Source organism: Protopterus annectens, chromosome 4.part0 (genome assembly GCF_019279795.1).
Source record: "Protopterus annectens isolate FY-2018-M chromosome 4.part0, PAN1.0, whole genome shotgun sequence".
Taxonomy (NCBI): domain Eukaryota; kingdom Metazoa; phylum Chordata; order Ceratodontiformes; family Protopteridae; genus Protopterus; species Protopterus annectens.
Genome location: NC_056733.1, coordinates 585,422,013 through 585,448,285, shown reverse-complemented (window position 1 = coordinate 585,448,285; position 26,273 = coordinate 585,422,013). Strand labels below are relative to the sequence as shown.

The 26,273-nt window shown below is 42.1% G+C and overlaps 1 protein-coding gene across 1 annotated transcript in view; it reads right to left on the bottom strand.

Annotated features, from left to right (window-relative positions):
• Positions 1–26,273, bottom strand: part of ACACB (acetyl-CoA carboxylase beta) — a 1,510,375-nt gene that overhangs the window by 599,579 nt on the left and 884,523 nt on the right. Inside the window, exon 31 of the mRNA XM_044068517.1 lies at positions 4,811–4,867. Within this exon, the coding sequence (XP_043924452.1) occupies positions 4,811–4,867 (57 nt within the window). The remainder of the gene's footprint in view (positions 1–4,810; positions 4,868–26,273) is intronic.

Here is a 26,273-nt window from a genome sequence, read left to right as displayed (position 1 = left end):
GCAAAGGGGGGGGGGGACTCCAGAGGTAGGCAGGCAGAAATGGCAAACAAATGAGCTTTGATGGAGGAGTATGCCAGCCCTGTCTGTAAAAAGTTCACACTGGTAGAACAGGTCCAGCTGCCTTCTAAGACACCATATGGAGAATCTTTTCCACTTGGATACATACGATTTCTTAGTATTAGGTTTCCTGGGCTTCCTGCAAGACAGTGAGCATGTCCTCATTGTACAAGTGCCTAAAAGGGATCAAATTCCTAACACCCACAAGGTGAGGTGAAGAGATTGCCAATGTGGATGAATTACAGCTCCCTTGTCCTGTGTGAGCAGGTCCACTCTGAGGGGTAACTTGTGGTGATTGACCTTGGCTAATTGGAGGAGAAGGGGGAACAAATGCTGTCTTGGCCAATAGGGAGTCACCAGCAAGATGTTTGGTTTGTCCTGCTGGATCTTCAACAGGACTTTCTGAACAAGGGGGAAGGGGGGAGGGTAGAGAAACATCCCTTTACAGGAGATTGAAAAGGCATCTGTTGCCATCGCCAGAGGTTCTGGCAGTCTGGTGCAGGAAGAGGGAAGTTGCCTGTTCATGGTGGAGACAATCAGGTCTATTTGAGGTGTACCCCATCGGTGGACAAGGTCCAGGAAGATATCCCTGTGTAACATCCATTTGTGGGACATTGTCATGGACCTGCTGAGAGAATCTGCCTGAGAGTTCTGTAGGGAAGGGATGTAAACTGCCTGAAGAGCAACTCCCTGACTGGCAGCCATTTCTCACACAAGGAGAGCTAGTCTGCAAAGTCAGAAAGATCTGGTTCCCCCCTACTTGTTGAGATGCCACAGTACTATGTTATTGTCTATGAAAAGCTTTAGAGGTCCCTGCCAGACACTGAGTTGAAAGGCTTTCCAGGCCAAAAGGACTGCTGTCATTTCCCTTATATTGATGTGCTCTTTCCTGTGTGGTTCTGACCAAACTCCCTGTACCTTTAGGGGCCACAATGTAGCTCCTCAACCTAGGTCTGAGGAATCTGTGTACATAACCTGTGTTGGAGGTGGGGACTGGAGTGGAAGTCCCGGGTTAAGCTTCACCTAGGCCAGCCACCAATGGATCTCCTGTTTGAGGCAGGGCAGTAAGGGCACTTTGAATTCCAGAGGGTGGGAATGCAGACCTGAGGTACCACTGCAGTTTCCTTATGTGAAGTCTTGCTAAAGGCAGCATAGGTATAGTAGAAGCCATGTATCCTAGGAGCCTGAGGTACTGCCTTGCAGTCATTTCTTTGGTTTGAAGTACTGAAAGTAGGTATTGTGTTAGGCTTTCTACCTTCTGTTAGGGAAGGAAGGCTGTCATGATGTCTGTCCAAATTCTGCGCCCTAGGAACACTATGTCCTGGGTATGGTCCAGATGGGATTTTGGGTAATTTATCTGAAACCCTACAGATTGCAGAAGGGCAATGGTTTTCTGCAACTGGAACAGGAGGGACTGTTTGCAGTCTGCCTGAATGAGGAGATTGTCTAGGTAAGGGAAGATTTGGATCCCTAGAGTCCTGCAGAAGGCAGTCACTGGTGCCAGGCATTTGGTGAAGACTCTGGGTGCTGTGGACAGACCAACGGGCAAGGCAGAGAACTAATAGTGAGAGGAGGCTACTGAGAACCGGAGGAAACTCCTGAAGCTGGATCTTATAGGGATATGGAGGTAGGCATCCTTGATGTCCAAGGTAGCCATGAACCCCTGAGGGAGAATAAGAGGGTTGGCAGTGTAAGCATCCTGAATGTGGGTACATGCTGAAAAAGATTTAGGTAAGAGAGATCGAGAACTGGTCTCCAGGACACACCTTTCCTTGGTACTAGAAAGAGCCTAGAGCAAAAGCCTTTTTCCACAGCAGACTGTGGGACAGGCTGGATGGTGCCTTGGGTCAAAAGGCTGTCTACCATGGGTTGTAGAAGGTGAAACTGGTCTTTTGGGGACTGGGGAATACCGTTTCTCTTTGGGGAATGATCCAGGTCATGAAGTACTCTATTACGTGTTCTATTATTGACAGTACCCACTAGTCTGAGGTGATGAGTCTCCACACTACTTTGGCCGGAAGATGGAGCAGTCCTGGCAGGAGTGGATTGCTTCCTGGGAGCCTTTCTTTGTCTGGAAGAGGGAGAAGGACCAGAGTCCTTCCTGAGAAAATGGGTTTTGGTCAGATAATTCCTTTTGAAACCTGAGAATTGAGGCTAAAAACAAATGTTTTAAGTCCTGCATCTCTTTACCTTTTTGTTGCAAGGAATTAAACATGTCTGCAACCTTGGCTCCAAACAGCACTGAATTTTCCAAAGGTGCATATACTAATTTAGCCCTAAAATCATCTAGTAAGGGCTGCAGGCATAGCCAGGAATACCTTCTGAGGGCAGAGGCCGATGCTGCCGACCTAGCTGAGGCCTCAGCAGCATCACAGCTACATCTGATGGAATGTCTGGTTACCCAAGACGTCAGGGAAACAAGGGAGGACAGTTGAGATTTGGCTGGGGAGTCGAGAGATCAGAAAGCTGTTTGGAGATTTTTTTCCAACACGGCTAAGGCATATTTAAACATACATGTCTGGTAGTTGATTGCTCTGAAAGTCAGAGTAGCAAAGTTATACACCTTTTTACCCAAACACTCCACTGCCTTGCTGTCCTTGTCAGGAGGGAGGAGGGTGGTATATTGCAGCAATTTAGAGGCCTTGTCAGTAGAAACTGAGATGGTGGCAGGGGGTCTGCAGCTGGGCATTTTACCAGGAATTTAGCTGTCTCCAGGACCTTGTAAAACCTACCAGGTCTGCGGGGTGGGTTTGGGGCAGGAGGCTGGGAGTCTGGGTTCAAGGATGTTGCAGAGAAAGCATCCAGTAAAACTGGAAGAATAGATGGGAAAGCAGTGGGAGTTGGGGAATCCATCTGTATCAACTCATAGTAACGTTTTTGCACCTCGGTCATTTCTGAGGAATTCCACTTGAAATGCTCTCTCATGTTGGCTATGGTTTTCCCAAAGGTGAGACCTTCTGCAGGGGAATCGGCTTCTGCAGATTCTTCCTCTGGAGAGGCATATCCACGTGGATAAGGGAGTTGAGAGGTGTAAGAAAAGGATTCTTCTGAGGAAGAATCAGAGTACTCCTCCTCTTCCACCTGAGAGGGATCTGGGTCCTGAGGCCTAGGACTCAGAACAGGCAGAGGGATAGGGGGATTTCCTCGAACAGTAGGCCACAAGGCCATGAATGCATTAAAGAGGTTTTGTGAGAAAGCCTGCCAATCTGGTTGGCTTTCCATGACTGGAGAGGTATGCTTTCTCTTTTCCTTCTTTTTAAGTGAAGGACTACTGAGCATTTAAACAGGTGAAGCCCTAGGGCCTGATAACTGGGGAGGGGCGGAGGGATCTGACTCATCTGCCAAAGGTCTTGGTTCTCCCTCGGCATTGGAATCTGATGTCTGCAGAACCTCTGTGGATGCGCCTTCCACACAGGATTCTGCGATATCTGATCTGGTACCTGCTATACCCAAGGTGGCAGAGCCTGAGCTATCGTCCAGGCTGATGGCCACAGGATGAGAACCAGATGGCGATGGCACAGTGACAGTAGCAAGCCTTGCAGTTTTTGCCTTTTTCTTTGGTGGTTCAGCAGGCAGGTTGGAAGGTCCCTCCATACCTAATGCTAACTGTTTCAGACATTGGTTCTCAAGTTACAGATTGAGTGTATGAAGTCTGCTATGTAAGGTCTTAGGGACAAAGGCCTGGCAAACAGGGCAGGCCTTGTAGTCATGCCACTTTCCTAAACAGAAAAGACAGCATTTGTGGGCATCCTTGTGTGGAATCTGATGGCCACACTTACACGTGCCATTTCTGGATGACATGAAAAAGCACTTGCATACACTGACTGAAAAAAGGTTCCCCAACAGGGTACTTATCTGAGTTTTTCAAGAATCCAACGACCGGGAAGGCAGGAACACCTGGTGTTCAACTGGTGGCAGAAAAGTTCTGAAGGCTGGTGCATGCAGACATCACTTTTATGATCCACGCTCTGCCGGCTACGTCAGACATCCCATGTACCATGCAGTGACTGCAAATTGTTGTATACTGGCCGGACGTTTGGGTAGCAAGAGGAGAAGACCCTACTGTACAGAATACTGCAACATGTGAATAAAAGGACATAACTAAATAACATTAACAACTATATAAACCTCTATTTGATAGATACATTTTACAATCATGGCATCTCATTAAGCAAATGGGAAACAGTAATTAAAACTGAAAAGACAACATACAAAAAATGGACAATCAAGAATATCTGGGGGTCTGCCAAAGTGCCAAATGAAGCATCTTGTACTGTCGGATTAAACCACGTTTCATGACTTGTGGCTTCACTGCTCATCACACAACTTGTTCTGCAAATTTACAGCCCTAGATACTTCATTTATCACACAGCATAATATATCCCTGCATATTCCTTATATTAAAAGTGTCATAAAATATATGCAAACATGTTTGCCAGAGAGGTCACCTGATTTTCAGACTCATTAGTACAAAGTCAGATCAGCTGGGGGTTCATTTTGCATCACTGTAGCAAGTCTGCTGACATTCGTGGTAAAAATCAGTAGTAGTAATTACCAGTGCCCTCTTAACAGTATTAAGAATATTAAACGAATATTATTTCTGTAGTATGTGAAGCCATCAGCTAGAAAAACCACTCAATTAGCAGACTTCCACAAGTAGGGAAAAGAAATAAGATAATCCCCACTTTTACATCCCACACGTCATGCATACATCAAAATTCATAATACACATGCATTAATATTTAACACTGACCATTTGGGCTATGAGGAATGTGATCCGTCGGATTCCATACTCTAACAGGAGGGCTTTCTAAAAGCAAATGAGAAAACATGCATCACACTGTAGTCTAAGATAGAAGTGCAGGTAACAGATTATGCTAATTAAAATGACAATTTAAATGAAATACAATTTCCATTCCCATGCAAAATGTACAAAAATCACTTAAACACCACAAATAATTACATCATAATTGGTCAACAACACAACTGAGAGAGAAAAAAAAGAGTGAATGCACAAATGAGTGACAAAAAAAATGCAAATCACAGCGCGGTGAAAACTTCTCTCCCACTATCGGTGAAGCTCCAGCTACAAAACATAGGTCAAGCATAGTCTGAATAGAGATTCTGTTATGAAAATATTTTTTTACTAATGTAACTTGTTTTTTTGCTTAGAGGCAGGATTAGGGGAAAGGTTAGTACACAAGGGTGGGGTGAAGAAAGTTTGCTGGTTTAGCATCCTAAAGGAACTTGCTTAGCAAAGAAACTTCTAAGATGGGCCTTCTTTGGCAGAAGAAAAGCCTTGATTAAAACCCTAAGCCCTCTTCTGTGGGAGGTACCCATTTTATTGCTAGAGAGGAAAGTTGTTCTATCAGTCATCCTAACACAGGTAAGTGCTCTGTGGAGGTTTGAGGTGCTCCCTTGAAATGTGAGAAGGTTTAGAACTCCATTTTATTAAAAACAATGAAAAAAAAAAGAAAGGTGGTCAGACCCTACAATAATTCCCTGATGTTGTGACTTTTGGCTTTTCCCGGTTAGGGGTCGCCACAGTGGAACTCCGGTCCGCTAATGATTGGCAGTTGATTTTTACATACCGAGTTGCCAGTCCTGATGCACAACCTTCAACGAAGGTACGCCTATTCACGCATGTCTCCACGCAGAAGACGCTCTGAGAGTCGAACTGGACAGCGTCTTACTGTGAGGCGACAATGCTACCGCAAAACCACCACCGCGGACTTCAGGTAAAACCTTCAGAGGAGTTCAATTATTCTATTCTGTAGTTTCTTAACATCATTTTTTTGGCTCGGGAGTCCGACATCAATCATGGAGTTTTGGACACACACAACCTTTTCCAATGATGTGGGAAGGAGGATTTATTTTGTAGTATGTATTGGTGGGGGGTACATTTTTAGGAACAGGAATGTCCTTTATCTTCCTTGCTGCCTGTAGCAGATTCTTCTTTCTTTCCAGATGCCCCTTTCAAATGTTTTCTTTTGTCTAGTGTGATCAGCTTTGGTGCGCTTCCTGCAGAACAGATTTGACTTGGAGGCATATTTCTGCTTTAAGGACTTTAAACTGCAATGGCAGCTCAAATTAGATGCATTTAACACACCTGGCTTAAATGAGAGCTGCAATATTTCGCCGGTATTGAAATATAGATCTTACCTCCGCTGATTGGTTATGTTATCTATAGTTTGGTTTTACTTTATCCCCTAATTCCTTTTTCTATACCCTTTATTTTGGTATCATTATCCTGGTCTCATATTTAATGCACAGTCCAGGTTAGAATCTATTTCTGATATACAGTATGTCTTCTACTTACATACATAAATTGGGTTTACTTATACATAAATTTAAATGCCTTTGGCAATGAATTAAAATATTCATTATGAATTTCAGTAAATTTCTTTAACAGATTTTTTATATAAAAACAAAATAATTGTTTAAGAATTTTCTATAACATGTATACTTTTTTATTATGCATTAATTCATTTTTATTAAGGTGTGTATGTGCAAATGGTTTTTAAAACTTGTTTGATGATGTTACAGTTACTGACACATTGTGCTTTAGTTATAAGCACTTGTTGATATGCCAGTTACGTAAGGAAGTGATGTAACATACTTCAGCTGATTTTAATTAGGCAGCCACTATTATAAATTTGGTTTGGCGCCTTTTTCTGTGTTTGTTTGCCTCTGATGAAGCTACATGGTTTTAGTAGCGAAAACGCTGTTTTTTTAAAAGTTGAATATTAAATTGCGTTAAGGCTTTGGCTTATTGGATTTGTTCGCACTCTGTTTCTTCAGTTTTCCAAAGTTTGTTTACAATTTTTCTTTCTGGTATGGCCACCGAGTGCTCTACAAGTCCGCCTAGCCCTAATATTTTTGGAACTAACCCTCTTGACAACACAGATATCGCTGCCTTACTAGCTGGGTTATCGCAAAGACTTGATGCGATGAACTCTAGGCTGACGAATATTGAACTAAGTAATAGGCTGGGACCTACCACTTTCCCGAACAATGTTGGCGAGATCCCTCGGGTTTTCCTGGAGGGACATGGTTCTGCTGAGTCCGGTGAGGGGAGTGCGGAAGTAGGTTCTATCACTACAGGAGCGCGACAATTGCTGCCAGCCGGTTCTGTTTCTAGTGGCTTGCCGAAACGTGTGCAGAACTCTTTTTCAGGCAATTCTTCACCAGGCAGTACTGTTTTGAGTACCATACCACCGGGACAGAAACAAAAGACGCAGCGAGGTTTTACGGACTCCACAGAGACAGGAAAAGTTATTTCACATTCTTCTAATATTGGGACAACTGGGAAGGCACTCATTGGCGTTTCATCGGCTACAGATTGGATACATAATGCAGGTGACTTTTTTACTTTCTTGCAACCTCTTAAGGATGGACTGCCGGTGCAGAGTCCCTCTTGTAATAATGATTGTCAACCTGATATTACTGAAAAATTGAAAACTTTAGATAATAAGACTTTAAAGGTCCGTAAATTACAACTGGAAGTTGCTTATTTCGAACAATGCATTTCCGAAAGTATGGTACCTAAAGGACTGAGAAATAATTTTACACCTTCTGGCTTAATTAAAGAAAATGCCTTTCTTACTGAATTAAAGGAGATGTTCCAAAGACAAGGAATGGATTTGCTTGGACTGATTGTTAAACATTATAATGCTTGCATTAATACTCTGATTGCTGAGATAAAAATATTAGATGATGATATTAGAATGTTTTCTAGTTTTGAGAAATTTAGATATGATTATGAACGCATTTTTGCTAGTATAGACTCTTATATGGCAAAACTTAAAACGCAGAAAACTAAGAAACTTTTCAGAGATAGACTAGTTTATTCTTCCGATACGGCGTACCCTAAATTATCCAAGCCAGGTACTCAGGAAGACGACTTGGCTTCTAGTCATGATAAGGATTTAGATACTGATATACAAATTTTGGATGAGGAGGAAGCTACAACTTCCACAACCTACTCTAATGCACTACGTAGAAGTAGTAGAAATAAGAATAAAGGAGGTCCTAATGAGGTCCCATACCCCAACACCAACATCCCAAAGAATAATTCATCAAATAATGGGAATACACATTTTTTAGGGAAAGGGCCGAACCTGAACCAGGGGAGGAAGAAGAACAGGAATTGGAAGAAATAACAGTTGTTGCTAGTTCTTTAGGAAGTAATTTTGGCCCTAGTATAGTTAAAAACAAAAAAGGTGATTTTACCATTTATAATTTTACATCATTGTCTTTTGAACCAGAACTAATTGAGTTGCTCTCCTTAGGCTATAACTTTGTTCCATCAAGAAATTTTGATGTGGCTAAGGTTCTTATTGACTTGAAGTGCTATGTTAGGAAGCTTAATTTAAAGCTACTGTTTAACAACTTCTATGATGTAGAAAGGCCAGCTATTAAACTTCCTAGCATCTTCAACCCCCCGCTACATGTAGGCTTGCGTATTTTTGAAAACGCATGTGAATTAGATATCAGGCATTTACTTAATACTAGAGGCTTGAATAAAAGCACTTTCAATATAACAACTGAACAATTGCAGGCCTTAAACCAGCTTAAGGAATCATCTGTCAGGGTTATGAAACCTGACAAGGGTGGGGGACTAGTTGTCTTTGAACATGACTTGTACAATGAAAAAATGTCCCAAGTTTTGGATACACAAGCATATAGTCACTCATCACTTAATGAGATGAATACTAGTATTCATAGGACTAAGGGGTATTTTAGGGATCTTTTTATTGAGGGGAGGATTGACCTCGAGACCTTTGAGTATATTAATATTACTCAACCTAGAATACCAGTCATGTTTGGGATACCCAAGATTCATAAGAATCTTGGGGACCCACCCATGAGGGCATTGGTAGACGGAAGGTCCTCCATCTCCTACCCAGCAGCCAAATACATTGATTCCCTATTAAATAAATACTTGGAACACATTCCAAGTATTTGCAGGGACTCATGGAGTTTCTTAGAAAATATTAATAATGTACCTTTTGACAGTGAATTTAACTTCGTCACAGTCGACGTTGTAGACTTATATACTTCTATACCCCATTTGGAGGCTATAGAGTGGCTGGAGTTACTACTGTCGGAATTCAAAACACCAAGGGAAGTCATTAATAACATCACAGAATTACTGGATATAGTGTTATCCTCTAATTTCTTTGTTTTTGGTAAAGATTTCTTTATCCAGAAACAAGGCGTTGCCATGGGGTCTCCTTGTGGTGCCATTGTTGCCAACTTGTTCATGGCACACTGGGAGAGGAATTTCGTTCTAAACAACCCATTATGTAAAAACAAGATAAGTTTTTACACAAGATACCTTGACGACATTTTCATCCTGTTCAAGGGCAACGAAGAAGAGGCACGTCTTTTGGTGGAATACTTTAATAGTACTACAACATTTCTAAGGTTTACTTCTAAGTTTGACAACCATGAGATAGACTACTTAGATGTTAAGTTAAAGAAGGACATAATGAATAATAGGTTCACTTCATCCATTTTCCGTAAGGAAACTTACATTAACTCATTCCTACACTACACAAGTGCCCATCCATACAAATTGAAAAAAGCTATTGTTAAAGGGCAATTAATAAGAGCAGTCAGGATTTGTAGTGAATTAAAAGAGTTTGAGGAAGAGTGTATGTTACTTAAAAAATTTTTCTTAGACAGGGGTTACCCTCTTTCAACTATTGATGAAGCGATTTTGGAAGTTACCAACAAAAGAATGAATGGTACATTTTCTCCCCTTATTTCTGATAAAGGACCTGTTACAGGTAACCAGCAAGATACACTAACAGAAGGGGTAAATTTCGATATTTTACCTGTCACATGCACTGAGGAACCTAGAAGGGATTTTTCTTTGTCCTTTTCCACAGTTTTTTCCTTAAGTTCCAAAGAAATATCAGATATCATCTATAAGAATTGGTACTTTATCACCAATAATTCATTTTTGGTTGAAAAACTAGGTGAGAAACCAAAGATTACATTTAGAAGAGGTCAAAATATTAAGGAATTACTGCAAACATCAAGTTTAGTCAAAACATTCCAAAAAACAAAGGGATGTTTTACTTGCGGGACATGCAATTGGTGTCATGTTTTGCGCACAGGGAGCTCATTTGTTATTGGAAACAACAAATATTGGATAAACAGTAGAATTGACTGTAACACAAAATCTGTTATATATGTCGCTCTCTGTGTCTGTTGTCCGTCTTTCTATGTTGGAAAGACGGACAGAAAATTCAGGGAGCGCATATACCAGCATATATATGCAATAAGGAATAACAAATGTGAAAATGCTCTTGCGAAGCATGTTTCCTCTAATTTAGGACATAGCTTTGTATTTATGGGGATTGATTGTAAACACAAATCTATCAGGGGAGGCCCCATTTCTTTACTTTTAGAAATTTTGGAACTGCAATGGCAGCTCAAATTAGATGCATTTAACACACCTGGCTTAAATGAGAGCTGCAATATTTCGCCGGTATTGAAATATAGATCTTACCTCCGCTGATTGGTTATGTTATCTATAGTTTGGTTTTACTTTATCCCCTAATTCCTTTTTCTATACCCTTTATTTTGGTATCATTATCCTGGTCTCATATTTAATGCACAGTCCAGGTTAGAATCTATTTCTGATATACAGTATGTCTTCTACTTACATACATAAATTGGGTTTACTTATACATAAATTTAAATGCCTTAGGCAATGAATTAAAATATTCATTATGAATTTCAGTAAATTTCTTTAACAGATTTTTTATATAAAAACAAAATAATTGTTTAAGAATTTTCTATAACATGTATACTTTTTTATTATGCATTAATTCATTTTTTATTAAGGTGTGTATGTGCAAATGGTTTTTAAAACTTGTTTGATGATGTTACAGTTACTGACACATTGTGCTTTAGTTATAAGCACTTGTTGATATGCCAGTTACGTAAGGAAGTGATGTAACATACTTCAGCTGATTTTAATTAGGCAGCCACTATTATAAATTTGGTTTGGCGCCTTTTTCTGTGTTTGTTTGCCTCTGATGAAGCTACATGGTTTTAGTAGCGAAAACGCTGTTTTTTTAAAAGTTGAATATTAAATTGCGTTAAGGCTTTGGCTTATTGGATTTGTTCGCACTCTGTTTCTTCAGTTTTCCAAAGTTTGTTTACAATTTTTCTTACAAATAATTACATCATAATTGGTCAACAACACAACTGAGAGAGAAAAAAAAGAGTGAATGCACAAATGAGTGACAAAAAAAATGCAAATCACAGCGCGGTGAAAACTTCTCTCCCACTATCGGTGAAGCTCCAGATACAAAACATAGGCCCAAGCATAGTCTGAATAGTGATTCTGTTATGAAAATATTTTTTTTACTAATGTAACTTGTTTTTTTGCTTAGAGGCAGGATTAGGGAAAAGGTTAGTACACAAGGGTGGGGTGAAGAAAGTTTCCTGGTTTAGCATCCTAAAGGAACTTGCTTAGCAAAGAAACTTCTAAGATGGGCCTTTTTTTGGCAGAAGAAAAGCCTTGATTAAAACCCTAAGCCCTCTTCTGTGGGAGGTACCCATTTTATTGCTAGAGGAAAGTTGTTCTATCAGTCATCCTAACATAGGTAAGTGCTCTGTGGAGGTTTGATGTGCTCCCTTGAAATGTGAGAAGGTTTAGAACTCCATTTTATTAAAAACAATGAAAAAAAAAGAAAGGTGGTCAGACCCCTACAATAATTCCCTGATGTTGTGACTTTTGGCTTTTCCCAGTTAGGGGTCGCCACAGCGGAACTCCGGTCCGCTAATGATTGGCAGTTGATTTTTACGTACCGAGTTGCCAGTCCTGATGCACAACCTTCAACGAAGGTACACCTATTCACGCATGTCTCCACGCAGAAGATGCTCTGAGAGTCGAACCGGACAGCATCTTACTGTGAGGCGACAATGCTACCGCAAAACCACCACCGCGGACTTCAGGTAAAACCTTCAGAGGAGTTCAATTATTCTATTCTGTAGTTTCTTAACATCATTTTTTTGGGTCGGGAGTCAGACATCAATCATGGAGTTTTGGACACACACAACCTTTTCCAATGACGTGGGAAGGAGGATTTATTTTGTAGTATGTATTGGTGGGGGGGTACATTTTTAGGAACAGGAATGTCCTTTATCCCTTTATCTTCCTTGCTGCCTGTAGCAGATTCTTCCTTCTTTCCAGATGCCCCTTTCAAATGTTTTCTTTTGTCTAGTGTGATCAGCTTTGGTGTGCTTCCTGCAGAACAGATTTGACTTGGAGGCATATTTCTGCTTTAAGGATGTGTGGATAAAAAAACTGTTTTACCTTTTGCAGTCCTTGAGTTGATCATCTATTTTTTTAATGGCCTCTTGAGTAACAGGGTTGAAGAACCAGCATTTATCAAACATAATATTTACAAGTTGGCACTTAATGTCCTCAGGATGCATTTGAGCCCTGAGACAAGTATGCCTGTTTATAGTTGTTCAGTGGTCCTAGCAGATGCACTTAAAGCATCATAATCTACCCCCACAGATTTGCTGAATGAGTTTTGAAAATTTTGATCTCTGAATGAAGTCGACAAAGAAATGCTAGCATTTCCTCCATAAAAGTAAAGAATGTCCCTCTGTTACATGCAAAACATGGGTCTGGCGATTAATAGTCCTGATGGCTGGAGTTGCAAATGTGTACATATTTAAAAAAGAAAAAAATCAAGTTGTACTTTACCTATCATTTGACATTGTGGTGCTTGATGGATGCCAGTCTCAAAATCAATCTAGCCGCAAGCAAGACAACTGCTGGATACAATTTAGCCTTTTTCTCCATTCCATAAAAGCAGATGGATTGTATAGGTGTAAAAATCACTGAAAACATAGCAAAGGATACATTTCCAAAGGTATCCACAAATGCCTGAACACTGTAGGGATGGAGGTGAGTTTAGGCTGGTGAAGTCTCAGTAAATCCATGTACATTTTACACAGTATGAAGGTTATTTGGACACTCACTGTACCGGGTCTCTCTCTGAATTTGCTGTCAGGTTGGGGGGCTGGGATTTCCTTTCCTATCCTATTCTATAAAGGAATGTACTCCTCAATAAATTTTTGATACTGGAAAAGGTCCAAGACCAACAGCAGTGGGGTGCTTGACCCTGGGCCAGATTTCCAGTCTTAAAGGGCCAGGTCTTATGGGGCCAGCTGATCTAGAAAACACTTGTAATGGTGGTAGACAGGCCTGATGTCTTGTGCAGAAAGAGTGAGAATCTTCCTCACACTCACAATGTTTACCTGGGCCAAAATTTGGTAGCTGGAGAACATTGTCTGACTGTGATGTAGAAAAAGAAGAAGAAGACAAGGCCTGGTCCATTTACAAAGCACAACCCCAATGTTAGCCTCCACAGGGCATTATCAGATGGCTGCACTTTTAGCTTTTGAGCTTGAGGTTACCACCCAAGACCTTTGTGGAACTGGACTCCTCAGGCCTGTACAGGTTTTGGGAGTCACCAGTGCCTCATCCACTTTGAAGTTTCCTGTTAACTATTTTTTGGGGGTTTCTCCATCTTTCTACACTTCTATTTCATTTATAAACTTGCTAGGGGCAAAGTCTAGATGATGTTAAAGAGGTGGGCGTGTATGCCTACAGCAAGGAGAAGTTGGTGCTCTAAACAGATTTCAAATTATTTGTCCCTGCCTCGCAAAGTTTTGTAGCTAAAAAGACAGCAATTTCTTCAGGTTTTAACTGGGTGAGCTCTACCCAGGCAAACATACTAAAGGTTGTAATCTTTCTGGGGGATCTGCCTACCACAATCACATTTGTTGGTAATTATGGGTGTCATGAGCCTCAGAAAGATGAGGTGCAAATCCTTGATCTAAGGCAATAACGGAAGTAATACACAGCAAATGAATAGCTATACATTTTTTTATGACAACAATAAAAAAATCCTAAGATGGTACTTTTTGGTTTGGAGGCTGTAAGTTTGAATAATTTTACTATTCAAATGGATAACCAAACACCTACATCTCAGAAAAAAGTAAAGTTGTGTTATATAGGCAGGCCAGTCTAGGGCTTGGAATAAGCATCCTCACTGGTCCTTTTGAATTTTGTTAAAAGTTTTTTTTTTTCAAGTTTTAGCGTCTTGTATCTAGGCCCTGCATCTGAGCAGGTTCCTACTTGTTTATACCAAACTGAACTGAGGTGGGTTACCAGCAACACCTCTGAGCTGAGATACCAGACGATGAGAGGCTTCTGAGCTTCCAAAAAGCCATACGTTGCCTGTTTGTTTGCTTATTTATACTATTTACTGCATTTTTATTGCCTACAACCTACTTTCATACTGTATTTATTTACTATGTGCTAAACTACATTTATACTGCAACTGCATGCTATACTGCGTGCCTGTAAAATCAAATTTTATTGCTGATGTTACTGTTTAGCAAGTTTTTTTGTTGTTTCCAGTTTGTTAAGTATTTACTGGCAGTTTTTCACTGTTTTAAAACCATCTGTTCTGCCTGCTCTGGTTTTCTCACCAAGCAGTACTTAACTAACTGAACTGCTAACTGTTTAAATCATTCTTTGGCCGGTTTTCTGCTGTGTTAAAATATTTTTTTCAGTGTCTCACTGCTATTTTTCTGCTGTGTTTAATATTCTCTAGTGTTTCTCGCTGAAACTAACGTAGCTAGTAGCTGTAGCATAGTCCAGATCCATGCGTGCTGCTTCTGGAACTGTTTGTAGTGGCTTGTTTGTTCTGAGCACATTTTCCAGGCCATCTTGGATAGGAAGGGGCCTATCTGCACTTTTGTGAGAGAACTGTATTCGACTGGCACCTAACTGGTAAAGGCAGGCCGGTCTAGGGCTTGGAATAAGCATCCTGTTTGGTCCTTTTGAATTTTGTTAGATTTTTTTCAAGTTTTACCTTCTGTAGTTAAACCCTGCATCTGAGTAGATTTCTGTTTGCTTGCATGTCACGCAGCACCACACACTGCTGTGCAACTGTGCACCAAAGCCGGATACTTAAATTCAACTAATTTTCCCTTAAAACACAGGCAGAAATATCCATTTGCTGAGCTCTTATGTGATCGTTTGTGAAAAGACATCCCTAGTGACAACAGTCTTCAACCTAGCATTATGGACAGTTGGACTACCCTTGTTTATCCTGCCAACCTTGTTGACCTGGGTCTCTTGAGGAAGTGTAGCATTTGCCTCATGGACACAGACAGCCCTCTACTTATAACACAGTCTAGTACAGAGTGCAAAAGATGTTTTTACAAGAATCTAAAATCCATGCTCTCTCTCATGCAAAACAGTAACATGGAGAAGGTTGTCAAATCACCCACCACTCATTATTCACATAATACCACTACTCATGCACAAAGTATGCATCAAACATGTAAATCCACATAAGTGGAGGTTCTCTCAAAAAAACTTACCAAAACACCAGAGACCTCCAAAACAATAGTCTGCTACAGCTAACACAAACTCCACAGCATCCATGACACAAAGCAACACAAGTGTCTCACCCACCAAACCTGTAAGGCGTAACACTCAAAAAACAAATTTTCTTGTCATTGGAGACTCAATAGTGAGAAACACAGATGTCCCACTTACCAGGCTGGACAAGGAGAAAGTCATGGTCAGCTGCCTGTCGGGTTCCAGGATTTAATCATAAATTCACTCAGGTCTCTCAGCAACAAGTACCATTATGACTCTGTTATAGTTCATGTTGGTGTGACTGACCTCAGATGCATCTCACTGGACTACATGAAGAGAAACATGATCGAGCTCTCTTCGAGTATATATCCCAGGCAGGTATGTCCCTAGCCATGAGGAACATACTATCCTCACCTAAAATAATGCCACAGTATAAACAAAAAATGATTGATTTCAATAATTGGCTTAGTTTTTGGTGTCATTCCAAGGGGATCCAGTTCCTGTCTGCCTGGAAGGCCATGGTCGACAAACCTTGCTGCTTTGCCAGAGACAGTTTTCACCTGGCACTCCTAGGCTTTCAATTGCTGGCAAAGGCTCTTGCCTCCCCCCATAGTGCCTTTTTTTAGGCAAGGTCTCAAAAACAACATTACTGAAGTGAAATTAACTAATCAGAACAAAATGAGGGTCATGCTGCAAAATGCTAGGAGCTTAAACAAAAAATCTGCACTTTCTGGAAGCAGTCACAGAAAGCTGGCTTAAGACCTCAGAGTACCCCAGCCCTTCAAGGCTACAATGCCTTCCACACCTTTAGACCACAAAATGAATGTATGAAAACCAAACGAGGCTGTGTATCCATCTATATTAGGTTCATAGGTTAGTACTAGGTTATCAGCCCTAGGGCCTATACAAGCCTAGCCATAACAATTCCCTGGATATTTCTTCCCACAATACTTACTTCCCTGGACCCCTGTCTAGCAGGGTGACTGACATGATCCCCAGGGTGAATTTCATATCTCTCATCCAATCGTCAAGGTTCCTTTTGAAGAGGGCCAAGGAGGCGCTCTTCTTGACATGTATGGGCAAGTCTGTTACAGAGTATGGGGAGTCTCTGGGTCAGGAACCTATCCCTCCAGCATGTTTTGTTCATTGTGATGACAAGGTTTAGATCCCTTGAGCGTGTGGCTCTGAGGGATTGGGATTTCTTTAAGTGGAGCATGTCCAACAGCTCAGGGTCTGACAGGGCATTGTATGTTAAGTAGACGATATGCCACAGAGTATAGCTGGAGTTTTTTTAGATGGTCAGCATAGGGCATCTGCTTTAGGCCTGTGATTCTTTTAGTGAGGTATTTCTGCAGCCTTTCCAGCTGTTACAGATGTCTTGTGAGGTACATAACAAATGGGGAGTTGTACTCTATAATGGGTCTAATGAGGGATGAGTACAGTGGGACAATGACCTCCTTTTTCTGGATGAAAAGCCCTTTAGTAATGCCCTTTTTTAGGCAAGGTTCAAATGACAAATTCACCACCGTAACAGGAACAGTCAAGCAAAAACTGAGGGTGATGCTTTTCAATGCTAGAAGTCTAAATCTCAAAAAGCACTCACTCGAGGCACTCCTTAAAATGGAGAACATCAATATCTGTGCAGTGACTGAGACCTGGTTCAAGGCTACAGACAGCACCCCTACACTACCAGACTAACTCATACCACACTTTTCAGCCATGTAACCTGGACCGTAACACCAAAGGCGGAGGTGTGTCCATATTCATTAAGGATATCCACACCTCCAGGCTAGGTTGCTCAGCATAATGCATCCAAGGTTATTCAAGTGCAACTAACTCTGGGCAGAACTGCAATCCAAATTGTAGCTTGCTACAGATCCCCCACCATGCCCCAGGATTCCCACTCCTCTTTTCTTGATGTACTGGAAAATATTAGGGTTCAACCTAACACCCTAATAATGGGCGATTTCAACTACCCCACCATTAACTGGGAAAACTACTCATGTACCAACTCCTTCGCTCAACGCTTTCTGGAATTCATAAACTCCAATGCCCTGGATCAACTTATCCACACCCCTACCAGGGGCAACAATATCCTAGATCTAGTCATTACCAACATGAGTGACTGGTGTTCCACACCTGAAGTCAATGCCTCATTGGTCCGATCCGACCATAAGCTAATCACCCTAGATATCCACATCCTGCCCCTGCCCCTGCCCCCCCCCCATTAAGGAAACCACGGTAAAAAATTTCTCCAAAGCCAACTTCATGCTTCTTAAGACAGAAGTGGTGAACTTCATGACACCCATGCAGATGGGCAATACAGTTATGACTACTGAATCCTACACATTTGCACTTTATAAGCACTTATACGATTGTATGGATCGTGCTATCCCAAACAGAACCAAGACGCTATCCTCCAAAAAAGGAAGCCAATCTGGTGGTCCCCTGCCATAAACAAACTGTACAACAGAAGGAAGAAACCTACCTACCTACAGTCACAGTGTCATATTTACCATAAGGCTGCATTTATATATACTTGTCTACTGGTTGCATTTATATATACTTGTCTACTGGACCATGTTTTTTGGTCTTTTATTCAGCTATATATATATATATATATATATATATATATATATATACATACATACATATACATAAGTTGCATTTTTAAATGTAGGAATAATTAAGTAAAAATCATTCAGGTTTTAATTTTTACTTTATAATTACCCACACTTGTATCAACTGTGTGTTTAGCTCCCCCAGTATTTTAGCTGAAAGGGTTTTACACCTTGTTAATTTTTAATCTTTAAAGTATATATTTTTATTATATGCATGTATTTATGTATAGGTTTCCTGATATGTTTTGTATATGGTTTTAAGTACACATATTATAAATGGAGAAGACATCTTGTATTAGTTGAATTGTTTATTGTTGCCACAATGGAGTTAGATGTTTTTATAACCCTACGTGAATTATTGAATGTAATTTACTAATGGTTAATTTGTGATTGATTTAATTGCATCCACTTGCAAGTATATAAAGTGGTTAATTGTTGTCTTTTCTTTTGTCTGATGAAGTTGGAGCATCGTCTCTGACGAAAGTGCTCACAATAAATAGTGTGGTTTGGAGTACTTACAGCCTGCTTGCTTTTTTGTTATTTTAATAGTTTGTTCTTTTTTAGAAGGAAGAAACTGTTGCAAAAGAGAGTAAAATCCCATGAGTGGAGGAGCTCCCTGGTCAGCCTCAGTAAGAAACTGCGATCCCTCATAAAATCCTCCAAAGCTAGTTACAAAAACAAAATCGCCACTGATTCTAAAGACAACCACAAAGCATTCTATAGCTATGTCAAGAATGTCAATGGCAACACTCAGATCTACTCTGAGTTACAGCACAATGGCACTAAATATACAGACCCAACTGATATTGCCAACATTCTGGCAGATGGGTTCAGTGCTAACTTTACCCCCCCCTCACCCCCTAAAGGGCCCATCTCTATACCGGAAGAATGCAAAGTTCCTGTAATCACGGCTACACAGGTAAAAACCACACTCTCCAAAGCCAAGAACACAGCATCCATGGGACCAGACAACATCCCAGGCTGTGTTCTACATGAAAGTATAGTTTTGTACCTACCATAAATGTAGATGTTCGAGTGTACACCCTGCTGCAGTCATCACACTTGGGTTATCCTGTCATCAGGGGGTCCCGCAGTCGGCCGGAATTCCAAAGTCTTGGTCCAGCGTCGGTTGCTGTCACTTCTTCCCTGACGTCAGTGCGCCAGGGGTATATACAATGCATCTGACGCCATTTTCTTGAGTTTTTCTTGCCCCAGATGTCAGGTGCCCCCAAAAAGGGGGTCAGTAATTAGTACCAAATTAAGAAATTTTAGCACAAACACAAAATCCCTCCAGCTATAAGCAAATACATCAGGAAGGTATTGTAAAGATTTAGCCAGTTAGATCAGAGGGGATGGAGGGAGGGTAACCTGGACTGCAGCAGGGTGTACACTCGAACATCTACATTTATGGTAGGTACAAAACTGTACTATGTTCATCGTGTTACCCTGCTGCAGTCATCACACTTGGGTAGAATCCCAACGCTAAGGATGGGTGGAGGAGTCATAGAGGGTTAGAGGAGGCTAGAAGGCCCTGCAGAACTGCAGTGGCGAAGCCAGCTCTAGTCTTAGAGTAAAGTGGTAAGTGATAGTGTTTGGTGAAGGTGTGTACTGAACTCTAAGTTGCAGCTTCCAAAATCTCCTTGGTTGGAACCCCCCTGAGGAAGGCTGTAGATGTAGCTGTTGCCCTGGTAGAGTGGGGCCTAATGTTAGCAGGAACTGGTTTTCCATGATGGATATAGCAAAAACGAATGCAATGTCCTATCCATTTGGAAATGGTTTGTTTTGAAATAGCCTTCCCTTGTGAAGCTGTAGCATAGGATACAAAGAGCTGGTCAGATTTTCTGAAAACCTTAGTTTTATCCAAGTAGTAATGAAGTTGCCTGTGAATGTCCAAGGAATGCAGGAGTCTTTCTCCTTTGTTCTGTGGATTTGGGAAGAAGGTGGGTAAGTGGATGGTTTGATTTAAAGCCACACTGGAAACCTCCTTAGGCATGAAGGAAGGATTAGTTCTTAGAGAAACTCTGTCTTGATGGAAAATGAGGAAATGTTCCACTGCCATTAGTGCCTGCAGCTCTGAGACTCTTCTAGCTGAAGTTATTGCTAGCAGCAGGGCAGTCTTCCATGATAGAAACTGTAGATCTGCAGAGAAAGCTGGTTCAAAGGGAGGTAGCGTACGTTTTTCCAGAACAAATTTGAGGTCCCATGTTGGTGTAGGTGCTCTCCTGGGGGGCCTAATGTTTTTTGCCCCTCTGAGGAACTGCCTTAAAAGTGGATGTGAAAATAAGGGTGGATCCGTGTTGTAGTGGGCTGAAATAGCTGATGCATGGATTTTAATGGAAGAAAAAAAAAGTCCTTTGTGCAACATCTCAGTTAAATACTGTAGAATCTGAGGCATGTGAGGCTGAAGTGTGTTTTGGCCTTTAGCTTGGTTCCAGGCGCAAAACCTTTTCCATTTGTCCGAGTAGGCCTTCCTGGTGCTGGGCCTCCTAGCTTCCAGAATAACATCCATAACTGCTTGGGAAAGAGGAGCTGGCTGGATGCTTAGGTGATTTGCCATGCAGCCAGATTTAAGGTTTTGAGCTGGCTGTGAAGCATCTGATTGTTTTGCTGTGTGAGCAAATGGGCAATTTGTGGTAAAATCCAAGGTGGGCCCTTGGCCATATTCCTCAATAGTGGGTACCAGTGCTGGCGTGGCCAGTCTGGGGCTATGAGTATCAGTCGTGGTCTCTCCTTTCTGACTTTCAGAAGCACCTTTGTGAGGAGAGGCAATGGAGGGAAGGCATATACTGTCAGGTTTTTCCAACTGAATGAGAGTGCGTCCACTTTCCAAGCTTGATGGTGAAGTGTCCTTGTACAAAATTTTGTTAGCTGATAGTTTTGAGGACTGGCAAACAGGTCTATGTCTGGAAGGCCCCATTTTTGAGTTATCATTGCAAATACTTGTGGATCCAGTTTCCACTCGTGGGGATCCATGATGTTTCTGCTGAGGTCGTCTGCCAATGTGTTCTTTTTTCCAGGCAGAAATTGAGCTTGTAACTGAACTTGGTAAGCCCCACAAGGTCATTGCTTGCCTGCATAGAGGGTAGGAGTGTGTACCCCCTTGTTTGTTTATGTACCACATTACTGTGGTGGTGTCCGTCCTTATTGTAAGTTGTCATGGATGTAATAGATTCTTGAAGGCTGTCAGAGCATTCTGTACAGCTAGCATCTCTGTTTGATTGATGTGCAGATTCCTTTGATCTGCAGTCCATATGCCTTGAATGCACTGTCCTGCCATGTGTGCCCCCCAGGCGTAGTCCGATGCATCTGTTGTCATAGTTTGCCTGGCTGGGGGCAAGGTGAAAGGCTGACCCTTGTTGAGGTGACATGCCTGTGACCACCATAGAAACTCCTGTTGTAGGCAGGGAATGAGAGATATCATTGTGTCCAAGCTGTGGCTGTGTTGAGACCATACGCTTTTTAGGTACCACTGTAATTTCCTCATATGCAGCTTTGCAAATGGTATTAGTAGTATGCAAGATGCCATGAAGCCCAAGGTCTGCAGAATTTTTCTTGCAGGTAGTTGGGTCTTTGTTGCCATTGTTTTGAAATATTGACTCAGTTGTAGTTGTTTGTCTGGCGTCAGATAAGCCTTCTGGACTGTTGTATTCAAGCTGGCTCCCAGGAATGTCATTTTGTGAGGGTACTAGTTTTGATTTCTTTTCATTTACTGTGTACCCCAGGCAACTTAGAAGATGTTTTACAAAAGCCAGATGTTGTAAGAGAATGTCCTTGCTTTCTGCTTGGATGAGGCAGTCATCCAGGTATGGGTATATTTGAATTCCTCTTTGTCTGCAGTATGCAATTACTGGTGCCAGGCATTTTGTGAAGACCCTGGGCACAGTAGATAAGCCAAAGGGCAGTGCAGAGAATTGGTAATGGGTTGAACCTGCAATGAAATGGAGGTATCTTCTGCAACTTTGTCTGATAGGGACATGCAGGTATGCCTCCTTGAGGTCCAACGTTACTAGTCATGCTTTCTTGCCCAACATGGGAAGAAGCTGCTGTAGTGTTAGCATCTTGAATTTGGGTACTTGTAAGAAGGTGTTTAGAATTGAAAGGTCCAGAATTGGTCTCCAGGCATTGTCCTTTCTGGGAACTAGAAAGAGTCTTGAGTAAAATCCTTGGCCTTGCTCTCGTGTAGGTACCAGTTGAATGGCTCTCATGTCCACGAGAGCTGTAATTTGTTTTTGTGCCTCTGCCCATTGATTTTGTGGCAGGTTTGGCATTCCTCTTTTCATTGGCAAGGTGTGAAAATGGAATCTGTATCCTCATGCAATTATGTCTAGGACCCATTTGTCCTTTCTGACAATGTGCCAGTTGTCTGAAAAAAGTGCGAATTTTCCTCCCAAGGGGGCTGCCAAGAGAGTGTTGCTTGGCCAGATGAGGTGCAAGTCATTGAGTTTGCCTTCTAGCAGTTTGGGGCCCGTCTTCTCCTCCCTTCTGTGTTGCAGTGCCCCATTGTCGAGGTTTGTATTGGACTTGTGGTTGTCTTCTGCCTCTTGGACGTCTGTATTTACCCCTCTGTGGTCTGTCAGTAGCTGGAAAGGACCAATTTTCTGTTGGCCAATTTCTGCTGAAGCGAAGGGGCTGTACCTGTAGAAAATCTTTGACTGTCTGCATAGATTTTGCCTTATTCTCCATTTTCTTTAAGACTTCTTCTGCTTTAACTCCAAAAAGAACATCCTGCTGTAAGAGAGCATCTAGAAGCTTTGCTTTAACATGATCAGGCAGAGTTTGTTCCTTTAACCAAGCATGCCTACGTATAACAGACCCAGTGACAGCTACTCTGCAGGAAGCCTCCAAAGAACCAAACCCACATTGTAAAGTATGTTTGCCCACCTGTTCAGTTGCATGCAACAGATCCTGTATTTCTTTCAATTCAAACTGTTGAGGGAGTGTGATCATTTTTTGTTTTAACTGAGACATTAGAAATTGCGGATATTTTAGCATGTGAAATTGGCAATTTAGTGCTCTCATAGCTAGAGTGGCTGAGGTGTAAACCCTTTCCCCCACCTGTCTAGTGTTCTGGAGTCCCTTTCAGACGGTACAGGATTTTTTGCCATAGAAGCCTTAGCCCCTTTGGGACCCTGGGAGATAGTCTCTGGATCAGCAACAGGGCTTTTATAAAGGAATTTGTGGGAGTCATGCACTCTATAGTATCTGTCAGGTTTGGCTGGAGCAGGAGGCAGAGAATCTGGGTTCAAACTAGATTCTAAATAAACATCATCCACAATGTCTAAAACTGGGGGGATGGCAAGTGATCTGTGCTGGGGGAGTAAAAGAAACTCTCTGAGCCTTTTCTTCGAGTCAGAGTAGTCCTGACCTTCCCAGTGAAAATGTTCCCTCATAGTGTGTAAAGTTTCCCCAAAGGAGTAGTCCAGGAGGAGAAGCTGAGGGAATAGAATCCTCAGCATCAGAATCTTCATAAGGGGAGGAGGAGTAATCTTGGTCCTCAGAGGAGCCTGAGGAAATAGACACTTGATCAGAGGAGGCATAATCTTCCTCTTGTCTAGGCCTTTTGTCGGGTGGGGGTTGGGAACCCCTGATTAAAGAGATCAAATCTTCAGCCATTTTGAGCATCTGTTTCTTAGGCATGGGGCTTGAACTGGAGACTGAAGTGCAGTCTTTTTAGATTTAATAGGAGTCTTAAGCTTAGGATACGTTTTTATGGTGAGTGTCATCAGTATGAAGACGCCTTCAGAAACCGAAGGTGTTTCTGCAGCACTGACATCTCTTTCTGCAGTGTCGTCGGTAGGGGCTAAACAAAATGGCTGCATCGGCCTAGCACTCTCTGCCAAAGGTTCCGAAGCGATCTTGGGTTCCAGATCTGTGGTAGTCAGGGGCTGCGTTATAGCCTCACTGAAGACCGGTGAACCGGAGACCGGTCCAGCCAAGGCCTCGGAGTCTGGCTTGGGTCTAGGCTGCCTGTCCTTATCCTTGCATTTTTAGTGCACGCCGGTAGTCGGTTGCTCCGACAGCATTGTGTAGTTAAATTTTCTACCGTAGTGTCATGCAAAATCAAAGCGTCTTTTTATAGTACGCTTATTAAACCTAGCACAAAAACGACAACCAGTGATGTTGTGGTCTGGGCCTAGGCAAGGTATGCAGTAAGAATGAAAATCCTTATGAGGTATTTGCATCCCACAAGAAATACAATTGTTAACTTTTTCTGACATCGGTCTGAGGCAAGAAAAGTTTCCCCAATGGGGTACTTAGCTTTCTTGAAGACTTCGGATCTGAAATTCAACTTCGGAAATCTCAGGAGTCGGCCGACTGGCACTTGCGAACTGCTTCTGCTTCAGGCACCGTGCGGCAAGAAAGACTGAAGAAAATGGCGTCGGATGCATTATATATACCCCTGGTGCACTGACATCAGGGAAGAAGCGACAGCGACAGCAACCGAAGCCGGACCAAGACTTTGGAATTCCGGCCAACTGCGGGACCGCCTGACGACAGGATAACCCAAGTGTGATGACTGCAGCAGGGTAACACGATGAACTTCTACAGAACGAACTGGCACCCCACCTAAGTACCATGTTCAATCATAGCCTCACTTCAGGCTTTGTGCCCACTGAATGGCATACAGCGACGGTTATACCACTCCACAAAGGGGGAGTCACCACAGACCCCGGGAACTCCTGCCCCATTAGCCTGGTCTGCAAGGCCATGGAACATATCATCATGGAACTTATAAACAAAGACATTGGTAATCTCCAAATTCTGGACCCTACACGGTTCGGGTTTGTAAAAGGCAGATCATGTCTCCTAAACCTGACAGACTTCTCTGAAGCAGTCACCAAAGCCGTAGATGAGGGTAAGGTGGTTCACACAGCCTATCTAGATCTTGCCAAGGCTTTTGACACCATCCCCCATTCTGGAATTGTAGATAAACTCACTAAACTAGGTATAAATCCCTATGTCACAAGATGGGTTGCCAACTGGTTCACTGACAGAACCCACACTGTGAAAGTAGCAGACTCCAAATCTGACTTCAGACCAATGACAAGTGGAGTACCACAGGGTTCAGTCCTGGGTCCTCTCCTGTTTGGTATCTACTTCTCTGAAGTACAGGCTAACACAGAAGGTCTTTGGCTAATGAAGTTCGCAGATGACTGCAAACTGGGAGCCATAATCGAAACTTCTAATGATGTGGACATCCTACAAAAGGTCCTCACTGAGACAGATGCCTGGTGACAAAGCCATGGCCTCAAGCTCAGTGCCAAAAAGTGCATTGTCATTCCCTTTGGTAAAAACTCTGTATTCATGAACTATGACATAGGCAGTAGTATACTTAACAGCAAAAGTGTGATGAGACCTTGGGACACTGGTGGACAGTAGTCTCTCCTTTGATAATCACATCGCCACAGTAGTCAGGAAATCCTTCTATGTGGCACACCTAATCACAAAAGGTTTCTCATCCAGAAAAAAAGAGGTCATTGTTCCCATCTACTCATCACTCATTAGATCCATTATAGAGTACAACGGCCCTTTTGGTATGTACCTCACAAGACATCTACAACAACTGGAAAGGCCGCAGAAATACCTCAAAAAGAGGATTATTGGCCTCAAACAGATGCCCTGTGCAGACTGTCTCAAAAAACTCCAGGTTTACTCCATCGCATATCGCCTACTCAGAGGTGATTTCTGCCTAACATACAAAGCTATGTCAAACCCAGAGCTGTTAAAGAAATCCCAATCCCTCTGAGCTACACGCTCTAGGGACCTAAACCTTGTCACCACAATAAACAGAACATGCCAGAGGGATATATTCCTTTCCCAGAGACTTCCTATACTCTGGAATAAACTACTTGTAACAAACAAAGCTGTTCATTAGCACTCTTCAAGAAAAATCTTGCTGATTGGATGGGAAATAGGAAATTCACCCTGGGGATCACTTTTGTGGCTCTGCTCGACAGTGGCACAGGAAAATAATTTTCTTGGGTGGCAAAAGCCAGGGTATCTTTTTGGCTGGGCTTGCATAGGCCCTAGGGACGATAGCCTAGTATCTACCTATGAGGTGTGCCACATAGAAGGATTTCCTGACTGTTGTGGCGATGTGGTTATCTAAGTTGAGACCACTGTCCACCTGTGTCCCTAAGTCTCTCATCACACTTTTG